This window comes from Rhineura floridana, chromosome 3 (assembly GCF_030035675.1).
Source record: "Rhineura floridana isolate rRhiFlo1 chromosome 3, rRhiFlo1.hap2, whole genome shotgun sequence".
NCBI classification, from domain to species: domain Eukaryota; kingdom Metazoa; phylum Chordata; class Lepidosauria; order Squamata; family Rhineuridae; genus Rhineura; species Rhineura floridana.
Window position 1 is genome coordinate 123,154,002 of NC_084482.1, and position 20,079 is coordinate 123,174,080.

The 20,079-nt window shown below is 45.0% G+C and overlaps 1 protein-coding gene across 3 annotated transcripts in view; it reads left to right on the forward strand.

Moving 5' to 3' along the window:
- N4BP3 (NEDD4 binding protein 3) overlaps positions 1–13,214 on the forward strand; it is a 30,757-nt gene extending 17,543 nt beyond the window's left edge. The window contains exons 1-6 of one of the 3 annotated variants that reach the window (XM_061617649.1): positions 5,315–5,363; positions 5,807–6,241; positions 7,674–8,210; positions 9,150–9,176; positions 10,996–11,253; positions 11,714–13,214. In XM_061617649.1, the coding sequence (XP_061473633.1) occupies positions 5,837–6,241; positions 7,674–8,210; positions 9,150–9,176; positions 10,996–11,253; positions 11,714–12,283 (1,797 nt within the window). In that variant the 5' untranslated portion in view covers positions 5,315–5,363; positions 5,807–5,836 and the 3' untranslated portion in view covers positions 12,284–13,214. Of the gene's footprint in view, positions 1–5,314; positions 5,364–5,806; positions 6,242–7,673; positions 8,211–9,149; positions 9,177–10,995; positions 11,254–11,713 lie in introns of those variants that run through there. The other 2 variants (XM_061617648.1, XM_061617650.1) reach the window with 2 other exon arrangements.
- Positions 13,215–20,079: the final 6,865 nt, after the last annotated feature.

Below are 20,079 nucleotides of genomic sequence, written 5' to 3' on the forward strand. Positions count from 1 at the left end.
CCAGCACATGGACAAATGTGGTCAGGCTCTTCTGGTCAAGAAATGGCTGGAGCTGTCTTACCAACTGGAGGTGGCAAAATGCACTCCTGGCTGCTGAGGCCACCTGGGTCTCCATTTAATTATTTATTTTAAAAAACCATACCCCACTTTTTACCACATATCTCAAAGCATCTTACAAAAAATAAAAACATAGGATTGTATTCAATGTAACGCTAAGTAGATTGTTCCATCAGTGTAAGGATTTTTCCTTGCGCAACAGAATGATCTCCCCCCTCTCCTCCCCCTGCACACCCTCGAAATCTGTTTCGACCCTCCAGAGCAAATTTAGGGACAGTGCGGAGGGCGGACAGGGGGGAAACCTTGCTGTGCTAGCCCTTGCGCTAATGCAAAAAGTTAGTTTAATACCGTCCGTACAATGTACAACATTTAAAACATAAATCAAAACATCAGAAAACAGCATTCATGGTGCAAAGGCTTCCTGAAATAAAATGGTATTAATCTGAAACTTAGCAAAGACAGTGTCTGATTTCTAATGGGAGGAAGTTCCATAGAGTTGGCCCGCAATAATGAAGGCGTGTCCTTCTTGTTGATATGAGTTGTATTTCTAGTCATAGGGGACCACTAGTAGTGCTTCCACAGATGATCTCACTGATCAGCATGAGACATACGGGGTAAAGCAGCCCTTAAGGTGTAAGTTGTTCGGCTTTGTACAAAAGCCCTGAAGCTGGCCTGGAAGCAGATGGGAATCCAGTGCAGGTCTTTTAACACCAGTGTCATGTGTTGGTGGTAGTTTGTTCCCATCACCGGTGTAGCCATAACATTCTGCACTAGCTGAAGCTTCCGGACCCATTCCCAAAGGCAGCCCCTTATAGAGCATGTTGCAGCAATCCAGTTTTGAGTTACAATGCATGGAGGTCAGATTTTGCTATTCAGGAACAGCCATAGTTGGTGTGCCAGGTGAAGCTGATTAAAGGCACACTGAGGTGGATCCAGGAGCACCCCCAGACTACAAACCTCTGCAAAGCAGGCAACTGACCTGTTATCCAGACTTGGGAACCGCTCACCCACAGCACCTCTGTCTTGCCATAATTCAGACTCAGTTTGTTGGCCTGCATCCAGTCTACCACCTAGTCTAGACTCTCATCCGGGGAAGTCTCTTGATTCAGATATTACGGAGAAATAGTTGGGTACATAAAATGCCAGAGACTATGCAAAAAGATCAATTGAACAGCTATGTCACTTTGTCTTGTCTCTGTCCTGTGGGACTTATCTATAATGGGGTAGCTGAATCAGCCAAACCTCTCATCTTGAGGACACAGTGCTTAAAATTTTCAGAGGTTTTAAAGTACTGTTCCCAGGCCTCCACAGACAATGCTGAGCTCCCAGCAATAAGCAGAGCATGAATTCCTGTTGCTGCTTAATTTTATTAGAAGGCTTGTTCCTATCTGGGAACCTTCACAATGGGCTCTTAGGAAGAGATGCTGGGATCCTTTGTAATGCTATGGCAGCACAAGATCAGAGCTGTCAGATCTGTGTGTGTGTGTGTGTGTGTGTGTGTGTGTGTGAGAGAGAGAGAGAGAGAGAGAGAGAGAGAGGGCAATTAAAGGAGAGTCATTATCTTTAATGTTTATTTACAGTACATAAAGGGTGATGGAAGTCAAAGCATCTTCTTGGGGTGTGACCCTCTAGGCCAGGGAAGTTTCATGAGTCTTGGCACTGTGTAGCAATCTGAGTCACCAAATCCTCTAGGACTTATCTTGCAATACCTCATCCTATCTGCCAGTCAACATGGGATAGGATAATTATAATGAGAGTCTTTAGCTCCCATCTCTACCCTTGTCATGTGAATTGCAGACCCAATTATCTGCATCAAGGGTGGAGAGCTTTTACTCCTCTGCAAGAACTGCATCAACATCTGCTGATGCTGGGCGGGCTGTCTGCCACAGGCCTACTTTGAAGAAGCTATATTATCATCACTACACGTGGAAACATACAAGAGCTATGTGGAAGATGGCTGCCATGGAAACCTTCCCCTTTGGGACTCCCTTGATCTTCAGCACTTGACATGACTGGAGCTGGCTTACTGGCCTCTACAGGAGAGAACTGAGAGTCCTAGGTTCTGCTGTCAGTTTGACTGCTGACTTTTTTTTGTGCCTATTGGCAGAGCTCTTTTATAATTGACTGTGTTTCCCTACTTGTGGCAGTTTTTTGATCTAGGGTTATGGGGATGTTGAGCTAATTAATTATCTAATAATTAATGAGTCTGTGTACTGCTTAGGGTCATTATCTTGCAGGGCCTGAGTATAAGCATTTGGCCGTAAGCTCATTTAAAATGGAGATGCTGACAGTGCTCTGAGGTGCTGCTAGCCTTAGTAGAGTCACTGCCCTGGGCAATTCAGGAAATTAGTCCTCATTTGATAATGATGGAAATTGGCACTCTCTTATTAACAATATTGAGATTACCTTCTTAGTGGCCTGTGATTAAAAGGAAGAAAGTGAACAATGGAGCAACTCCTCTGTATGTTTGAATGCTACACTGGGCACTTTGGCTTTCCCACTCAGCAGACGGAAGTTCAAAGTGCCTTCTTCTGACTTACACAGCTAGTGCACCAACTATGACTGTACTTGGAGGGAGATAGCCTGGCTTCAGTGATCTGTGTCCTGGTAACCTCCCATTTAGATTACTGTAATGCATTTGGACCAACTCTGAAGACGGTCAGGAAACTTCAGATAAGAACATATTGCTTCTTCCCCTTATGTACCTGCTCATACCCTGAGATCATCAGTGGGGGTCCTCTTCTGAGTCCCCCCAGATTACAAGAGGAAGGACCTTTTCAGCAGCAGCCTGTCAGCTATGGAATGCCCTTCCAAGAGGGGGCTCACCCTGCCATTCACCTAAATGTTTTTTCACTGCAAGGCTTTTAATATCCATTTCTGCTCTGTTTTAATATGCTTATTTCCTTTCTGGAATTTGTTTTCCTTTCTGGAATTTTGCTGTCTGGTATGATTTCTTATCTCGCTTTAAATGCTGTTTAATGCTGTTTTTGTGTTAAGTTAATTGATTTTGTGATTTTATCTTGTTTTCATATTGCTTTGTACATAACTCAGAGAACAACAGTCATTGGGCATCTCATAAATATAGCAAATAAATAAACAGCACCATTTTAGACTGTAGATGGGAGATATCTTTTAATATTGTTGTATTACAAATTAATCTCTAGCTGTAGAAAACTAGCTTTCGGGCTGGTCTAGCCTATGGTCTGCTGTGCTCGTTCTGCTTGGAGGGAGTTTTGTTTGACTGCAGGGAGCATTCAGAAACGTGGTTCTCCACCTGCTGTCAGAAGTAGCACAGTCCAGTCTACCACCTCAGGAACCTTCCACTTTATTTTGCTGCATGTGTAGATCATCTGTAATCTGTAGCCTTTGGAGACCAAATGTTCACTTATGGACAGTTATATCAGGCTTTTAGGCTCCCTTCTAGCTATGCTGAGTATTTGAATCCTTCACACCTGCTCAGGAAATGATGCAGTCCTACCCATCTTACCTCCCAAATATCTTTTCCTGTTTCCTCCAGTTCAGCTGTTTGTGCTTCCCCCTCTTCTTTTCTCAGCAGCTGCTTCCATTTTAGCAGCCTGGAACATTACCTACTGAAGGGAAGGAAACTCTGTCTCATCAGAATGAATCAGTGCCAAGATACTTATTTCAGTTCTTGCCCAGAGAAATCAGACTACCCCCTCCCACCAAACAGTTACAGATATGAGTCCTGGCTTTAGTCCAAGGGGTGCAGAGGGTTATTTCTTATGTTTGTTTATATTTAAAATGTTTATAAACTGCACTTTCATATAAAATATCATAAAACGAAAAGCACAATTTTGCAATAAAAACATCAAACACATCAGTAAAAGCTGGTTGGCAAAGAATATCAGATTTGAAAGGCCTGTCTGAATATTACAGTTTTTAGAAGATGTCTAAAAACAAGCAGGGATGACTCCTGTCAAACCTCTTTTGGCAAGGAGTTATACAGGGCAGGGCCAGCCACACTAAGGGCTCAGTTCCTGGTAAAGGGCAATCAAACCTCAGGGGCATGTGGGACCACCAACAGTGCGCTATCAGAAGACCTCAGCGATAAGAGATGAAGTGTAAGAAATCAGGTGGTCCTTCAGGTACTTGGGCCATTTTTTTAGGGCTTTGTGTATTAACACAAGAACCTTGAACCTGGCCTGGCAGCAGATTGGTGACCAGTGTAGCTCTCTCAACAGTGGAGAGACACATTGCCAGTAGCTTGATCCTATGAACAGACTGGGTTCTGGACCAGATATGTTATTGCCTCCATGGGAAGGCAAAAGCTAAATAGCATATCATATTTGCTTGTGTCTAGCTCTGCAGACACATGGATGTAGCGTCTATCTGGGGCTAGTTTTGGAGACAAGTATGTAGAAACCTGGTAGTATTTCTGAGCTATGGGAATCTCAGGCTTATCCTACCCCTAGAGTGACTGCATCACCAAGAAAGAGAAACTACATTATCAAAAAAAGGTCAAAGGATGATACTGTACAAACTTGTATAAAATTTACATATGCTAATTTATATGTATAGATATAAATTTAGAAATAATTACTATAATTTAAATAGAAATACATCACACCCATAGTGGGAAAGACTGTGGCCAGGTGAGTTGTGTGCCTGTCAGTCTGCTATTTCGGTGCTAACTGTTGATGGGCAACTTTGAGGCCCCTGCTCTCCCTTCTTATAGTTCCTTATCTTTAAACTAAATTAGACCAGACAGCCCACAATCGCTATCACCCTGACAAGATTATAGGAGACCAAGGGGGAATCCTGGCAGGAACTTCTTTTCTTACCGTGGTCCCACCAAATGTCAGGCCAGACTCTTGTGACCTCTTCTGACTGGCTTGTTTATCCATAAAAATAAGATACCAGCAAAGCCCTAGATATGACTGACTGCATTAGAGCAAGTGGGCTAGCAGAGACTGTCAGTGGTTGCCTAAGCGTGATGCTCCTAGGGACAGAAGAGGCTGGCATCCCTGTATCTAGAGGCTTGCCAAGAGTTCTTTTCTTGATTTAGTGGCTAAAAACAAGGAAGTGACTTGCACTAGCCTTGATTAGAGAGGAATTGGTAGCTGTACAAGTAATATAAATTTTGGAGCACCTTCTTGGTCATTGAGCATGTTTATTTTGGTCTCCCGCCCTATTGCTTGAGGCAGGGGGAGGAGCTAGTTTTGGGAGTCAGCATGTCATGGGAAGAAAGCCTCTGTGAGGAGCAGGGCTGGGTGGATCTTACCTTATTTTGGGAGTTGCTTCTTCCTGATGAAGCATCTTCTGCACTTGGACTCCGCTCTGGCTAGGTGAGTAAACCAAGTCAGTAAAAGAATCTGGCCTGACATTTTGGGCAGAAGGCAAGCCCCAAAGTTAGCTGTAGGATGGGGGGGGGGGACAGGGGGCAGGGAGAGACCTGCGGCCCTCCAGATTTGTTGGACGCTTACACCTATCAGCTTCAACTAGCATGGCCAATGGTGAGGGTTGATGGGAGTTGTAAGCCAACAATACCTGGGGGCCATGGACTCCCTATCCCTGCTGTAGGACCTGTAACATCAGTGGCTTCTGTTAGTGCCCTCAGCTACCAAAGCTTGAGACAGTGCTTGTTTCCTAGGTGGTGTCACTGGGAACTGGCGTGATGACCTTTCACTGACAGTAATAGATTGGAATAGATTTTTAGCCTGTTCTCCTTGCGGACTGATGAGAACAAACATATCGATAACTTTTGTGTGCATGTGACTTCTTTTGGCAGTGCTGGAATCCTGCTTGTCTCTAAATCTCCATGGCAACAGCACAGGCCTCTCATGTGACCTGTGACCCCAGCCATTGTCTCTTTGATCCTTACTCTCTGGATTCTGAGCTTGACAACGACTTCAGCATGGGCAGCGTGGGTAGCCTAGTAGAGAAACAGGATTTCTCACCAACTACTCTGGGCAGTCTGCGAGGGATGCGTCAGCCAGACGGGTTGCTCCGGAAAGGAATGTCCCAGCGCGAAGTCTTTGGCTACTTACATGGGGGAAAACGGGACACTTGGGCTGAGAAGAAGCACCAATCATCAGGCGGTGGCTTCAAAAGGGACTACGAGAGCGACCGGGAGAACCAGTCCCCTGAGCGGTACTTCCGGAACAATCAACGGGGAGCCGATTTCTCCAAGAGCTCTTTGCCTGAACGTGGACGCTTTGACAAGGTGAGGGAGATGGGGGTGTGGTAACAGTTAGGAAGAGAGTTTCTTGGCAGAGACTGATTAGAAGGGGAATGGGGTAGGGCTTCTTGGCATAAAACGAATGCATTTTCCCATTGGCTGATCCCATCGTCTATCCAGTATCCTACAGTAATTCTGGGTTTCTGATGTGTTGAGACAGAAAGCCTTTAGCTTTACAGGGTCCAGGAGTGTGTGATGTGGGAATATTGGAGCAATATTGCTCCTGGAATTACATTAGAGCAGTAGTGGGAACCTCTGGCCCTTCAGGTGCTTCCATCAACCACAGGCAAGGAGGAAGAGGGGAACAGCACCAAGGTCAGTGGAACATAAAGGAGACAAGACTCCAGTGCTTCTTGTGATAAGCTGTTTATTTAGCTTGAGGTGTTTCAGAGATAAGCCTCCTTCATCAGGAGCTGTGAACACTGTTCGGTTTCTTAAACTTGGAAAAGCCTGATTCTTGTTCACCCTTACTGAAAAACTATAAAACAACAAATTCTTCTTGATGTGCCTCCGCAGTAAACCCTAATCTCTGGGCAATACTCCCACACCTTCTTATCACAAGGAGCACCATAGCTTGTCTCTTTTCTGTTTCACCTCCATCAACCACACCCAGTATGGCCCATGGTTAGGGATAATGGGAGCTGTAGTCCACCAACATCTGGAGGGCACAGGTTCTCCACCTCTACATTAGAGCATCTGATGAGCTAATGAACCCAGGGGGATCTGGAACTGATATCTTGTGGTTTATAGTAGACAGAAGGACTAAATCAACTACTGTTACTGTGTAGACAATACATGGCCACCTGGTGGACTCAGGTTACACCCAGCCTCACAGCCACCTAGTTCCACATGGCCTCCAGCACTAACTAGCTCAGAGGTAGCACTTAGCATGCTGCTGCTGGCCAGGGAGTGCTCAGTCTCCTTGGTCACAAAAGTAGGCTGTCCCTGCTTTAAACAACTATTCTTCTTGAAAGCCTGTGCTGTCTGTCTTTAACAGCTGAAATAGATTGATGGAGATTGACGGGTGGGGAAAACTTTTCAGCCCAGTTCCCTTCTGAGCAACCTTCTGGGGGCCACATGCCAGTGGTGGGTGGGGCCAGAGGCAAAAGTGGATGGAGCAATTAATAGGCTAGTTCAATAGGCTAGTTTCTCCACCCAGACAAGCAAGAAACATTATCAAGTTCAGGCACACATTCCAGCCAGCGAAATACACTCAAGGCATTGTGGCTTGGAGAGAGTCCCGATGGACAGACAAAAGGCCTGAACAGCCATGTTTGTCCCCCAGACCTGAAATTCTGCATCCCATCCCTGCTATACAGAGCTAATGCTACCAACTATGGCAAGAACATGTTGATCTCCTTTGATTCTGGTATGCTAATAGGCTGATGCAACTGCTAATTGCTTGTGTTTCTTCCAGTGTCGGATCAGACCCTCGGCCTTCAAGGTGGTGGCTGGGAAGAGCTTATTGTCCATGCCTGGGCTGTCATCAGCCAAAGGGCAGAAGCTGTCAAAGAGCAATGGGAGTTTGCACACGCTCTTGACACAGAGCAGCACTAGCAGCTCCTCGCAGCGTGGCCCCCTGCGCAGCCACTTGCTGCACACCATCAGCCTGGACGAGAGCACCAACTCTATCCAAAGCTTCCCCACGTACAATCCCCGTTTCAAACCTGCTCCAAGCCAGCTCAGTGCTTCCGTAGGCCACATCAACCACATTGGTGGTTCCTTAGACAGGGCCTCTCGGGGACCACGGGATCCTTTGGCTGTAGAGAAAGCACCTCTGTCTTGCAAGAGCCTGAGCCGGCTGCAGAGCTCTGGGGAACCAACCCCTCCATATGAGCCCACATATTCCTTGGAAGATGTGGTGAAGCAACTTGAGGACCAGCTGAGTAACAAGGGCATGGAGCTCCGCCAGCTTAAGAGAAATCTGAGTGAGAGTGATGATCCCTTCACACAGGTGAGTAAATTTTCTCCACAAGTATTGCTTGGTCCTGTGGATATGACAAACTGCTCTTCTTTTCCTCATTTTGCCTTCTGTCTCTTGGATGTGGCTTCATCCTCAATTCCTCAAGCACTCCATCCTTAATTTGCATCCCCCACACATTGTCATCCATGTCACCCTTCTCTAGGCTTCTTGGATGCCTGTGGTGAATAAAAATAGCCTCAAGACAACCAAACATAGAATCTTTTCTGTAGAGAAAGAGGTGGTTGCTCCCCTCCCCAGTTGCCTTTTTCAGATTACTAACATGGGTACGTTTGGGCAGGTGGGCTAGTAAGAGTTAACTGCTTCATTGCAAGCCTGCTGATTTGCAAGGCTCTCATGTCTGTTTTACGCTGCCATTGTGAACTAACTCCTGACGCTGATCTAGTCCTCCAGCCAGCTTCCTAGTTCCTTGCCCATCACGAAATATACTGTTGAAGCACAGAAAAGAGAAAGTGTTTATGTAGCAGAAGATGTGTGTGCAGCAGCCTTTGTGCCGGGGGAAGAAGGAGCAGAATGTGTAGTCGTTGTGGTGATGCTTTTCCTCACTGAAATTGACTGCGTTGCAAGGTGTGCTGATGACAGATCTTCTCTGTGGAGCAGACTGCATAGCTGAAAACTCATGCTCCAAATGTATTCCCTGGTCTGATTTTATGTATTTTATTATATTTAAAATATATGTTGTTAAATTGGTCCTAACACCAGTTTTCAAGAATGCTGCACTCCCTGCAGCGAGAGAAAATGGCCAAATTGGTATGAGGACAGGGCAGGGTTTAAAAATAACCTTGCAAATAATGTTCACAAAAGTGACTTGCCCACAGTGTTTTCTGTTCTGCTTCCCCACATGTACCTATGTCAGCAATTTATGTGGTCTAAAGAGTAAAATACATTTTTTCCTGCCTCATCGCGTTGAAGCAATTCTTATCTACCATAGGTTATGAGGTAAGTGGCATTTCACAACCCGATTTTGTTTTACTTTGTATTGTTTTGAAAGTCCTCGCTTTTTTATTGTTTACAAGAGTACAATAGAGTGAAAGAGAGAACTGCCTAGATAATATTTATTTATTTATTTATTTAACAAGATTTATATACCACTTGATTGTAAAAAAACCTCTAAGCAGTTTACAAAAAATATTAAAATTATTGATAGAAGAGTTAAAAACAAGTAATTAAAACAATTAAAACAGTAACAGACTAAAAAGAATAAAACACATCAACATCTACTTGACTGGATAGGCTTGCCTAAACAAAAAAAAGTATGCTAGGAATATATACAAAAACTAGTGTTGCTGTCCATCTCTGCTTTCTCTTTGGCAAGGGATCAGGAAATATATTTGCGTGTGGAATTGTGTTCCTGAGGACTGATTTGGCACAGCTGATGTCCATGGGCTGTAGTTTGCTCTGGCATCATTAAAGTGCTGGATAGTAACATTTTATGAATACTGGAAAACTTTTTCCAGAACATAATGTATGATAATCAAGCTTATATATTCATATATTTCTTTAGATTGATTATAAATTAGCTGGATTATTCTGAGGCAGGTGTGATGCCCTTCCCTGGCTCTCCCTGTCAGGTTCCTACCTGCTCGTGGCTACTGCCTTTCACTAGGCACCACCAGGGACTCCACCAGTCCGGACTGTCCTTTTTTATGGTTTCTCTCTCCGCTCTAGCACAGATCTCAATAGATCCCCCTGCTAGGCAGCACCACGTCACGTTCTACAACCAATGTTCCCAGAGACCTTGCCTGAGTCTCTCTATCAGGTTACATTCGTGACTGTGTGCCTATGCTGTTCCCAACCCCCTTGTATCAATGCAGATAACTCATAACTCGGGGTTGCTCTGGATACTTATAATGTTATCTTCTCCTCTTCACCGCTGCCACCATTTGTTACTGTTTCCCTTCAGCCTTGGTCATTACCTTACCCTCTCTTCTGGTCTGTGAAACCCCAGCCAAGGATCAGGCCTTCGGTAAACCAAAATAGTATTTATTAAATAACATTAATAACAAGATAACTTTGATAATGATCTACAAGCTTATGGTTTCATCTGTTTCTGTGATATTTGACTTATTACTAATCTGAACTCCACCTCCCTCTTTCTCCACACTCTCCTGACATACACCAACTCACACCCACCTCCAAACTCCACCAAAACAACCCACTAACGTCCACCCAGATTCAACTGTCATCCTTCCATTTATACTCTCAGCTATCCAAACACTCAGCCAATCATCCAGCATTCTACTGCTCATTTACTCCCCCCTCCTCTTTCATTCCACTTACCACATATCTTCTATACAAACAGCACTTACCATATATACATTAGTACAGGAACATCACAGCAGGCTAATACCAGTTCTGTCTAAATGCACTGGCAGCAGAATCTCAGACATAGACTTTTCACAGTCCTGCTACCTTGATCCTTTCAGAGGTAGCCAACTTGGTGCCCTCTAGATGTTGCTGGACTACAATTCCCATTGTTCATGACCATTGGTCATGCTGGCTGGCAATGATGGGAGTTGAGTCCGACATATCTGCAGGACACCATGTTGGCTACCCCTTCTTTTATCTTGAGATGCTATGGATTGAAACAGAGACCTTTAAAGAATGAGAGTACAGCCCTGAGTGGCATAGATTTGTCTTCCATAGAAAGCCTGGGGGATCTCTGTTACTGAGAAAAGTCACTGCTTTGCCAACTGACTCTGGCCTGTCATCTCTAGGGCTGACATGAGCTCTTCATAATCTTCTCTTATTCTGACAGATGTTTGAGGACAAACAGCGTTTGTGGATGGATGAGCTGGATGAGCTGAAGCAGATGTATGTAGCCAAGCTGCAGCAGGTGACGCAACAGGCCCAACGCAGCCAGCGGGCATTTCAGCTCCAGCTCTACAAAGCTCAGCAGGAAAAGAAGCGGCTGCAAGAAGAGCTGGACCTTCAGCAGAGCCAATGTGAGGAGCTGAGGCTGCAGCAGCAACAGGCAGAGCGTCTGAGTCCCAAGTTGGAGGAGACCAAGTGGGAGGTGAGTGGGGAACATTTGTGCAACAGAGCAGAGCCCTGACTTAGTTCAGTCTCTATGGTGATCCTGGCTCTGGGTTGTTCCCAGCCACACTCATGGTTATACTGATGTCCATGCTACTCCATTCATGAGTGCAGCCTTTGTGAAGCAGATTAAACTCACTGCATAGCTGGCAAAGGTGCTGCTGCTACCGCTTCTGACTTGCCGAGCTGTTGAACTAAGTTTCACATGTGAAGCCTTCTGCAATGTATTGACAATCCCCTTTGAGCCATCCCACCATCTCACTTCCCTTCTAGGATCTTATTGTTGCTTCATTGACTCCACCGTGGACATGACATTGTCATTTGGAAATATTATAATCCCTCTCTCTGTGTTTCACTGCATTGCACAGGCTCCAATGGCTCACTGCTTCTCTTTGTCTAGTCTTATCTCCTGTCCTCACCCTAATGTACTATTTTGACAGGTATGTCAGAAGACTGCAGAGATTTCATTGCTCAAGCAGCAACTCCGAGATGCTCAGGAAGAGATGGCCCAAAAACTTGGTGAAATCTTCAGTTTGAAGACACAACTGCGGGAGGCCCGAACGGAGTTGCAGGCGAAGGACTCACAGCTGACACAGTTGGGGGACTCTTTCCAAATCATGCCAGAACATGGCTCCCCTGTTCCTCTAAGGGACTCTCCCGTGCAAGCATGCCAGGACTTCTTGGGCTGTGAAACGGATGATTCTAAATGTCGGGGAATACAGGGGGAGAGTGCAGAGGGCACTGAGTGGCTGTGGGCAGAATTGCTGCGGGAGAGGCGTCAGGCCCAGCTGCAAGCTGCAAACTTTGAGCAGGAGCGGAAAACCTGGCAGGAGGAGAAGGATAAAGTCCTGCGCTATCAGCGGGAGATTCAGGCCAGCTATATGGAGATGTATCATCGGAACCAGACTCTGGAGAGGCAGCTGAATGAATTCCGGCAGTTCCAAGCTGAGCCCAGAGGTATCAGCTCAGAGCCACCTTGGATTGAAAGAGTTGAGTCCTCAAAGATCTGAACAGTACGCAAGTGGCCCTGTGCTGGAATTACAAAGGGGCAGAGGCACCACACTGCAGTGTTGACCATAGGGTTTGATAGAAAAAGTGGCTGAGCTAAAGACCTGTTAACCTAGCCCATTCAGGATTTTGCAAACTTCTGCCATCTGTGGAGTGGAATCCCAGCATTACACTTGGCATTTTCTGTCCATCCAGGCAGGCTGTTGCCATCCTGTCACTGCTGTCTTGGAGGACAGAATGCTTTCCTATTGTGTCCTGCTTTGTGCCCACACTGGCACTGTCCGTCAGGATGAAAGGCTTGTTATTGTGGAATGTGAATGCCATGATTGGGAGCTATGGCCTCTCTTGAAAAGGCCCAGTTGAGGGAAATTAATGAAGAATGTGTAGAGGATTGTGCTAGCAAGTAGTGAATCCTTCATGGAGCTGGGGCTTTGTCTCTTCACAGCTTGAGACTTGGCCTGTTTTGCTAAGAAGGGAAGGTTGACAGCAAACCCACCTCAGCATGAGACTTGCCCCATAAGATTTGTTTTCTGTCCCTCTGGCTTGTCCTCATGCTGTGTCGGGTTTTGAGGCTCCAGTTGTGTGTGCCTTGTATTGTAAGCAAGTGAGAGAAATCCTTCTGTGTTTAGCTCCAGCATGTGCAAGAAACTGAAGCAGAAGCATCAGCTTCATTGGTCAAAAAGCTCAAAAGCTCACTGAAGGCCAAACCGTTTGTGCTCATTCATCCAAAGGGCCGTGGGGCATGGGCATCTGGCATGGGCCACTTTCTCCATAGGCAATGAGAGAGTGGGGATGAGACTGTGGGCACTTCTAATCCCTCTGTTCTATTGCTGCTTGGTGCCCCAGTTCTGGATTTGAAGGATCTGGCCAGAGTGATGAGTCCTGAAATGGAAGCTCTGCCTGGCAATTTCTGGAATAAAAATCTGTCTGACACTTTTGGCTCCATGCTTGTTGCTTTCTCTTTCCACTAGTATAGCTCCTAACATACCTGGCATTGTCAACCCTAGCATTCATACTGTAATGAACGTTCAACATGAAAGCTGAAGTTTACAATCAGTTTTTGTAGGCCAGCTAGCTAGAGCAGCAAGAAATGGGGTTGTGCATATTACAAGAATGGGGATCACTCTTCTCCCTCTCTCCCTCTCTCTTTTTTTTTTTTGAGGTGGGGGGTGGTTAGGGGATGGTGGTGATAAGAGGGAATATTCTTGAGGCATTTGTCTGAACCCAAGGATGGAAAGTGAGTGTGATCCTATAGCAAGAATACCTTCTGAGATGACAGAGGAAGGATGGATTTTGATTTCTACCATCCTGCAGCTTCTCTTCCTGCTTCGGAACAGGGTTTGCTTACCCTACTGGTACAAAAAGTGTGAAGTGAGCACAGAGAGTTAGGCATGCCCATTGATTTCAGGAAATATACAGCATGACTAAAAAGAGTAAAGTTAAAAAAGTTAGCTTTCTTATTCACCCCTCAAGAGGAATATTGCCTCAGTCATGGAGGGAGAGAGGTCAGAGAGCTGTCTTACTATATTTCCAGCACAAACATACACCCTCAAACCACATTACTTTTGGGCTCCCACTACCCAATATATTACATTAAACTTTAAAGCCTGTATTAAAAATGTTGTGAGATGCCAGTGGCAGACTTCTATCCTCAACCATTTTTCAGGTATGTTGGGGGGCTTGGATGAAAAGCTTAACACCCACAGGTCCCAGCTTGCACTTGTACTTTTATTTCATGGTCCCTCCTGGAGTTGACATTGTTTGTTGCCATCAGGATGCTGTGTGGAGGTTAACTGTGTAGCTCTAGGTATGAACTGTCTGCATCAATTGATTCTCTAGAGCAGAAAATAAATCAGATGATCTGCTGGCTGGTAGATGATTTGACAGATCCCATAGGATCAAACACTGTGCTGCATGTGGAATATCCAGTCTTATATAACAGAGACTCTTTCCCTGTAAAATCTTCCCTACATGATACGGGAGCTGAAGCAAGCAAGGAATTTAATAGATTTATTACCCTGAGAAGCTGGCTGAGCTTCACTGTAGCTCTGCTACCTCTAGAAATCGAATGCATTTATTGGATACCTATGATGTATATTTGGCCCAGGCCAGGGTGAGTGAGTGATGGAAGGAAACTATATGAAGATATGGCAAAATAAACTGCATAAGAACATTAGGCCTAGAGATGGAACGTGCTTCCTACTTATCCAGTTGGATTCGAGTTTCCTGGTCCCAGAAAACTGCAAAGGCTTGGCTTGTATTTCTTGTGGGACAGCTGGCTGTCAAAATATCTTGTTTGTTTCACTATGCCCACGCCAGTCCAGGGCTCTGTTGGCGCCTCACTCCAAAATCCCCACAGCAGGTTTCCACCCATCAATTAAAGCTCTGTGGAGTTGAGGAGCAACCCAGGAGAGGGCGGCACCAAAACTTGGCAGCAAAGCCAGAAACCAAATTGCTGGCTCAGATGCCACAGGGAAGAGTCAAGGCGTTGCAAGGAGAAGCAGTAGTGTTTGCCTCTGAGAGCTGCTGGACAAACCAGTTTCCTGAATTCCACAGAACTGATTCATTCTCTGTAAGAAGCTGGGGCCCAGGCAGGTGCCACTGATATGAAGAAGTCTGCAGTGTTGAAGCTTGGATCCAAAAAACACTTGGAAACTTCAGATGCCCTGGCCCCTCCAGTCATCCTGGGTTTGGCATGTGTTTCTCCAAAGGTCTATGACAGTAGCATTTCCTTGCTGGCCTCCAGCCCAGAAAGCTGATCTCTACAGCAGCCTTTCCCAACCAGTGTGCCTCCAGATGTTGTTGGACCACAACTCCCATCAGCCTCAGCTAGCATTGCCAATGGTCAGGAAGATGGGAGTTGTAGTCCAACAACATCTGGAGGCACACTGGTTGGGAAAGGCTGCTCTGCAGCCTTTTCTACCATGCAGATAGCTTGTCACTCTAGCTCCCACTTTAAATTTCTTCCCACTACAGGCCTCACCCATTTCCTTCAAGCATGACCTTGTATTAAGTTGGACATAAGACAGCCTTGCAAGCAGAGGCTGCACATAGGTTGTGCAAGCACTGTTCACCTTGGTGTATTTCATTGATGGGGTTGTTCTTGTCAGTTCTACTATTTCATTTCCCAGACCTGTCGCTGGACATCACGTAACAGCCCTCTCCCATCTTTGTGGTTTATAATCACTAGTAGGCAAAAAACCTTGTGGTTTTTTCTACCTATGTTGTTGTTGTTATGTACCTTCAAATCGATTACAACTTATGACAACCCTATGAATCAGCGACCTCCAAGAGCATCTGTCACGAACCACCCTGTTCAGATCTTGTAAGTTCAGGGCTGTGGCTTCCTTTATGGAATCAATCCATCTCTTGTTTGGCCTTCCTCTTTTTCTACTCCCTTCTGTTTTTCCCAGCACTATTGTCTTTTCTTGTGAATCATGTCTTCTCATGATGTGTCCAAAGTATGATAACCCCAGTTTCATCATTTTAGCTTCTAGTGACAGTTCTGGTTTAATTTGTTCTGACACCCAATAATTTGTCTTTTTCACAGTCCATGGTATGCGCAAAGCTCTCCAGCACCACATTTCAAATGAGTTGATTTTTCTCTTATCCACCTTTTTCACTGTCCAACTTTCACATCCATACATAGAGATCGGGAATACCATGGTCTGAATGATCCTGACTTTGGTGTTCAGTGATACATCATTGCATTTGAGGACCTTTTCTAGTTCTCTCATAGCTGCCCTCACCAGTCCTAGCCTTCTTCTGATTTCTTGACTATTGTCTCAATTTTGGTTAATGACTGTGCCGAGGTATTGATAATCCTTGACAAGTTCAATGTCCTCATTGTCAACTTTAAAGTTACATAAATCTTCTGTTGTCATTACTTTAGTCTTTTTGATGTTCAGCTGTAGTCCTGCTTTTGTGCTTTCCTCTTTAACTTTCATCAGCATTCGTTTCAAATCATTACTGATTTCTGCTAAGAGTATGGTATCGTCTGCATATCTTAAATTACTGATGTTTCTCTCTCCAATTTTCACACCTTCATCTTGGTCCAATCCCACTTTCCGTATGATATATCCCGCGTACAGATTAAACAAACAGGGTGATAAAATACACCTCTGTCTCACACCCTTTCCCATGGGGAACCATTCGGTTTCTCCATATTCTGTCCTTACAGTAGCCTCTTATCCAGAATATAGGTTGCGCATCAGGACAATCAGATGCTGTGGCACCCGCATTTCTTGTAAAGCATTCCATAATTTTTCATGATCTACACAGTCAAAGGCTTTGCTGTAGTCTATAAAGCACAGGGTGATTTTCTTCTGAAATTCCTTGCTCCTTTCCATTATCTAATGTATGTTTGCGATATGATCTCTGGTGCCTCTTCCCTTTCTAAATCCAGCTTGGACGTCTGGCATCTCTCGCTCCATATATGGTAAGAGCCTTTGTTGTAGAATCTTGAGCATGACTTTACTTGCATGGGATATTAAGGCAATAGTTCCATAATTACTGCATTCTCTGGTATCCCTTTCTTTTGGAAGTGGGATATATATTGAATGCTTCCAGTCTGTGGGCCATTGTTTAGTTTTCCACATTATTTGACAAATTTTTATCAAAATTTGGGCAGATTCAGTCTCACTAGCTTGTAGCAACTCTATTTGTATGCCATCTATTCCTGGTGATTTGTTTCTTCCAAGTATTTTAAGAGCAGCTTTCACCGCGCGTTCTAAAATTTCTGGTTCTTCATCATATGGTTCCTCCGTGAATGAATCTGTCATCCTTGCATCTCTTTTATAGAGTTCTTCAGTGTATTGCTTCCATCTTCCTTGTATTTCATCTCGGTCAGTCAGTGTGTTCCCCTGTTGATTATTCAACATCCCTACTCGTGGTTTAAATTTCCCTTTCATTTCTCTAATCTTTTGGAATAGGGCTCTTGTTCTTCCCATTTTGTTGTCCTTTTCTATTTCTATACAGTAACTACTGTATTCTACCTATAGCCAACAGATTTCTATCAAACTTTAAAAAGCAGGGAAATTGGGCAGCTATAGTGAATGCACCAGGGGAGCAGGAGACCTCACCCTCCTCTCTGAGATACTGTACTGCCCTATAAATTTGTCAAAATGGAAACACAATTTGGGTTGGTCTTTCACAGTCCAATCCACTTCCTGTGTAGCTTGGAAGAATTTGATACCATGTGCCTCTGAGCCTTCTTAAAACACAAGGTTTTTTGCAATTAGTGAATTTCTCTGCTTTTTAGTCAGGGAGGTAAGAAATGGGATCCTGTGCAAGCTTGCTGAGAATGGATTAATCATTGGCATGCTTATTGAGTTCAGTGGGATTTACCTCCCTGCAATCATGCTTAGGATAGGTGAAACTGATGACAGGAGATGGGGAGAGGAGGAGGGGGAGGGGAGCAGGCAGGAGGGGGAGGGTAGGTTTGGTCATTTGCGTGTTTATTGAGATCAGTGGGATTTACTCTCCTGCAATCATGCTTAGGATAGGTCAAACTGACCATGGGGAGGAAAGCCTGGAGTGGGCAGGGGAGGAGGAAGAAGGAACCGGGGAGGAGAGGAAGAAGGGCGGAGGAATGGAGAGGAGAGGGGGAGGAGGGGAAAGGCAGGTCTGATCATTTACATGCTTATTGAGTTCAATGGGATTTACTTCTGTGCAATCATGGCTAGAATAGGTAAAACTCACCATGGGGGGGAGGAGGGGGAGGGGAGAGTAGAGGGAAAAAGGGGAGAGGGGAGAAGAAGTGGAGGGGAAGGAGGGAATTGAAAGGGGAGGGGGAAGGATGAGGGAGGGGGCAAAAGGGAGGTGATGGAAGGGAGGAGGAGGTTTGATCATTTGCATACTTATTGAGTTCAATGGGACTTACTCCAGTGCAATCATGCTTGATAATGAAATGGACTGCTTTCAAGTCGATTCTGACTTATGGAAACCCTATGAATAGAGGGTTTTCATGGTAAGCAGTATTCAGAGATGGTTTACCATTGCCTTACTCTGAGGCTGAGAGACAGTGACTGGCCCAAGGTCACCCAGTAAGCTTCATGGCTGTGTGGGGATTTGAACCCTGGTCTCCCAGGTCATAGTCCTAGGATAAGTAAAACTGACCATGGGGGAGGGGAAGGAAGAGGAGGGGCGAAGAGGGGATTAGAAGGGGAGAGGAAGGGAAGGGTGAAGGGAGAGGGAAGGAGCAAGAGGGAGGGGATAGGAGGGAGGAGGAGAGGTTTGATCATTTGCATGGTTTTTGAGTTCATTGGGATTTACTCCTGTGCAATCGTGCTTAGGATAGGTGAAAATGACCTAGGGGAGGGGCGGGGGGAGGAGGATGGGAGGGAGGGGAGGGGAGAAGATTGGATGGGTGGACACTGGGCAGAGGGGAAGCCCCTTTCCTTTCCAAAGGAAAACATTGTGAACAGTATCATTCTTTTTCAGGGTTCCCCCCAACTTTTTAGTCAACAGCAGGCACATGTAGCCTCACACCCAAATTTAAACCAAAGCTGTCCTGGCCACATCCACACCAGACTGTTATTTCACTTTAGGCAGTCATGGCTTCTCCCAAAGAATCCTGGGAAGTGTAGTTAGTGAAGGGTGCTAAGAGTTGCCCTGTTCCAGTCACAGAGCTTCAATCAGAGCAGCTGACTGTTAAACCACTCTTGCCACTGCAGCTGGCAGGGGAATAGGAGTCTCCTTTCAGCACCCTTCACAAACTACACTTTCCAGGATTCTCTGGGGGAAGCATGACTATCTCAGGTGAAATCAAAGTCTGGTGTGGGTGTGGCCCCCTGATTAGGCAAGCCCAGCAGCTGCGAGTCTGGCTTTTAGAACACTGACAGTTGGTTCTTACTGAGCATGCCTGAAATTATAACCGAGTTCAAGCCAAAAGTTCTTAAATTGATTAAAAATCAGCCAAGCATTTTTTAACTTTTAAACTGCAGAAGATGAAGGTCAGAGTATGGGGCAAGGTTAGTAATAGGATTACAGGTACTCAGTGAACATGTCTGATTTTTAATTAATTTCAACAGATTATGAGAACTCTGACAGAAAAAAGTCCAAAAGGGGTCTGTTTTTTCTTTCCCTTTTACACTTTGAACTCGATTCTCTCTGACTGTTTTGTGTATCACCATGAAAATTTAGAGGGTTGTTAAGCAAGTGTTTCTGAGTTCACAACTATAGTTTTGTAAGGTTTTGTTCTGAAATGAGCTTATGGGAAGGATCAGAATGGCATGGGGGGTATTTTCAATTTAACACTGCGGAATATGAAAAATCCAAGCTGACTATAGTATACAGCCACTGTCATTGCTGTATAATCCAGCAAAAATGAGGACACTTACCTGTTTATCACAAGCCAAGAACAGAGGCTTGCTATAAGCTAGCTCCTGTTTTTCAGTTACTTTGGCTTCTGTTTATAATATGCAGTGGCTGTGGGTTCACTTTATCAATATCTGTTGCACTGCGTGACCCAAATACGTACTCATGCTCCAGTGTAAGTCTATGTATTGGACTGTGGACATAAAAGCACAATTCATATATACAGTATTTATTTATTTTCATTATAGAAACCCAAGACGGCTTACATATGGTTCCCAGGCGGTCTCCCATTTATTCATTCATTCACTGGTGATCACTTGTGGCCGCGTAAGATTGTCTTCCACGATAAGGTCTTTAACAGTGGGTCCATAAGTGACTGTGGAGGCCAATTCTGGATCCACACAGCCTCCCACAGTGACCTGACCCTGCTTAGCTTCAGCAGGGTGTTGGCCTTATGTGCCTTCAGACCATAACCTGGGAC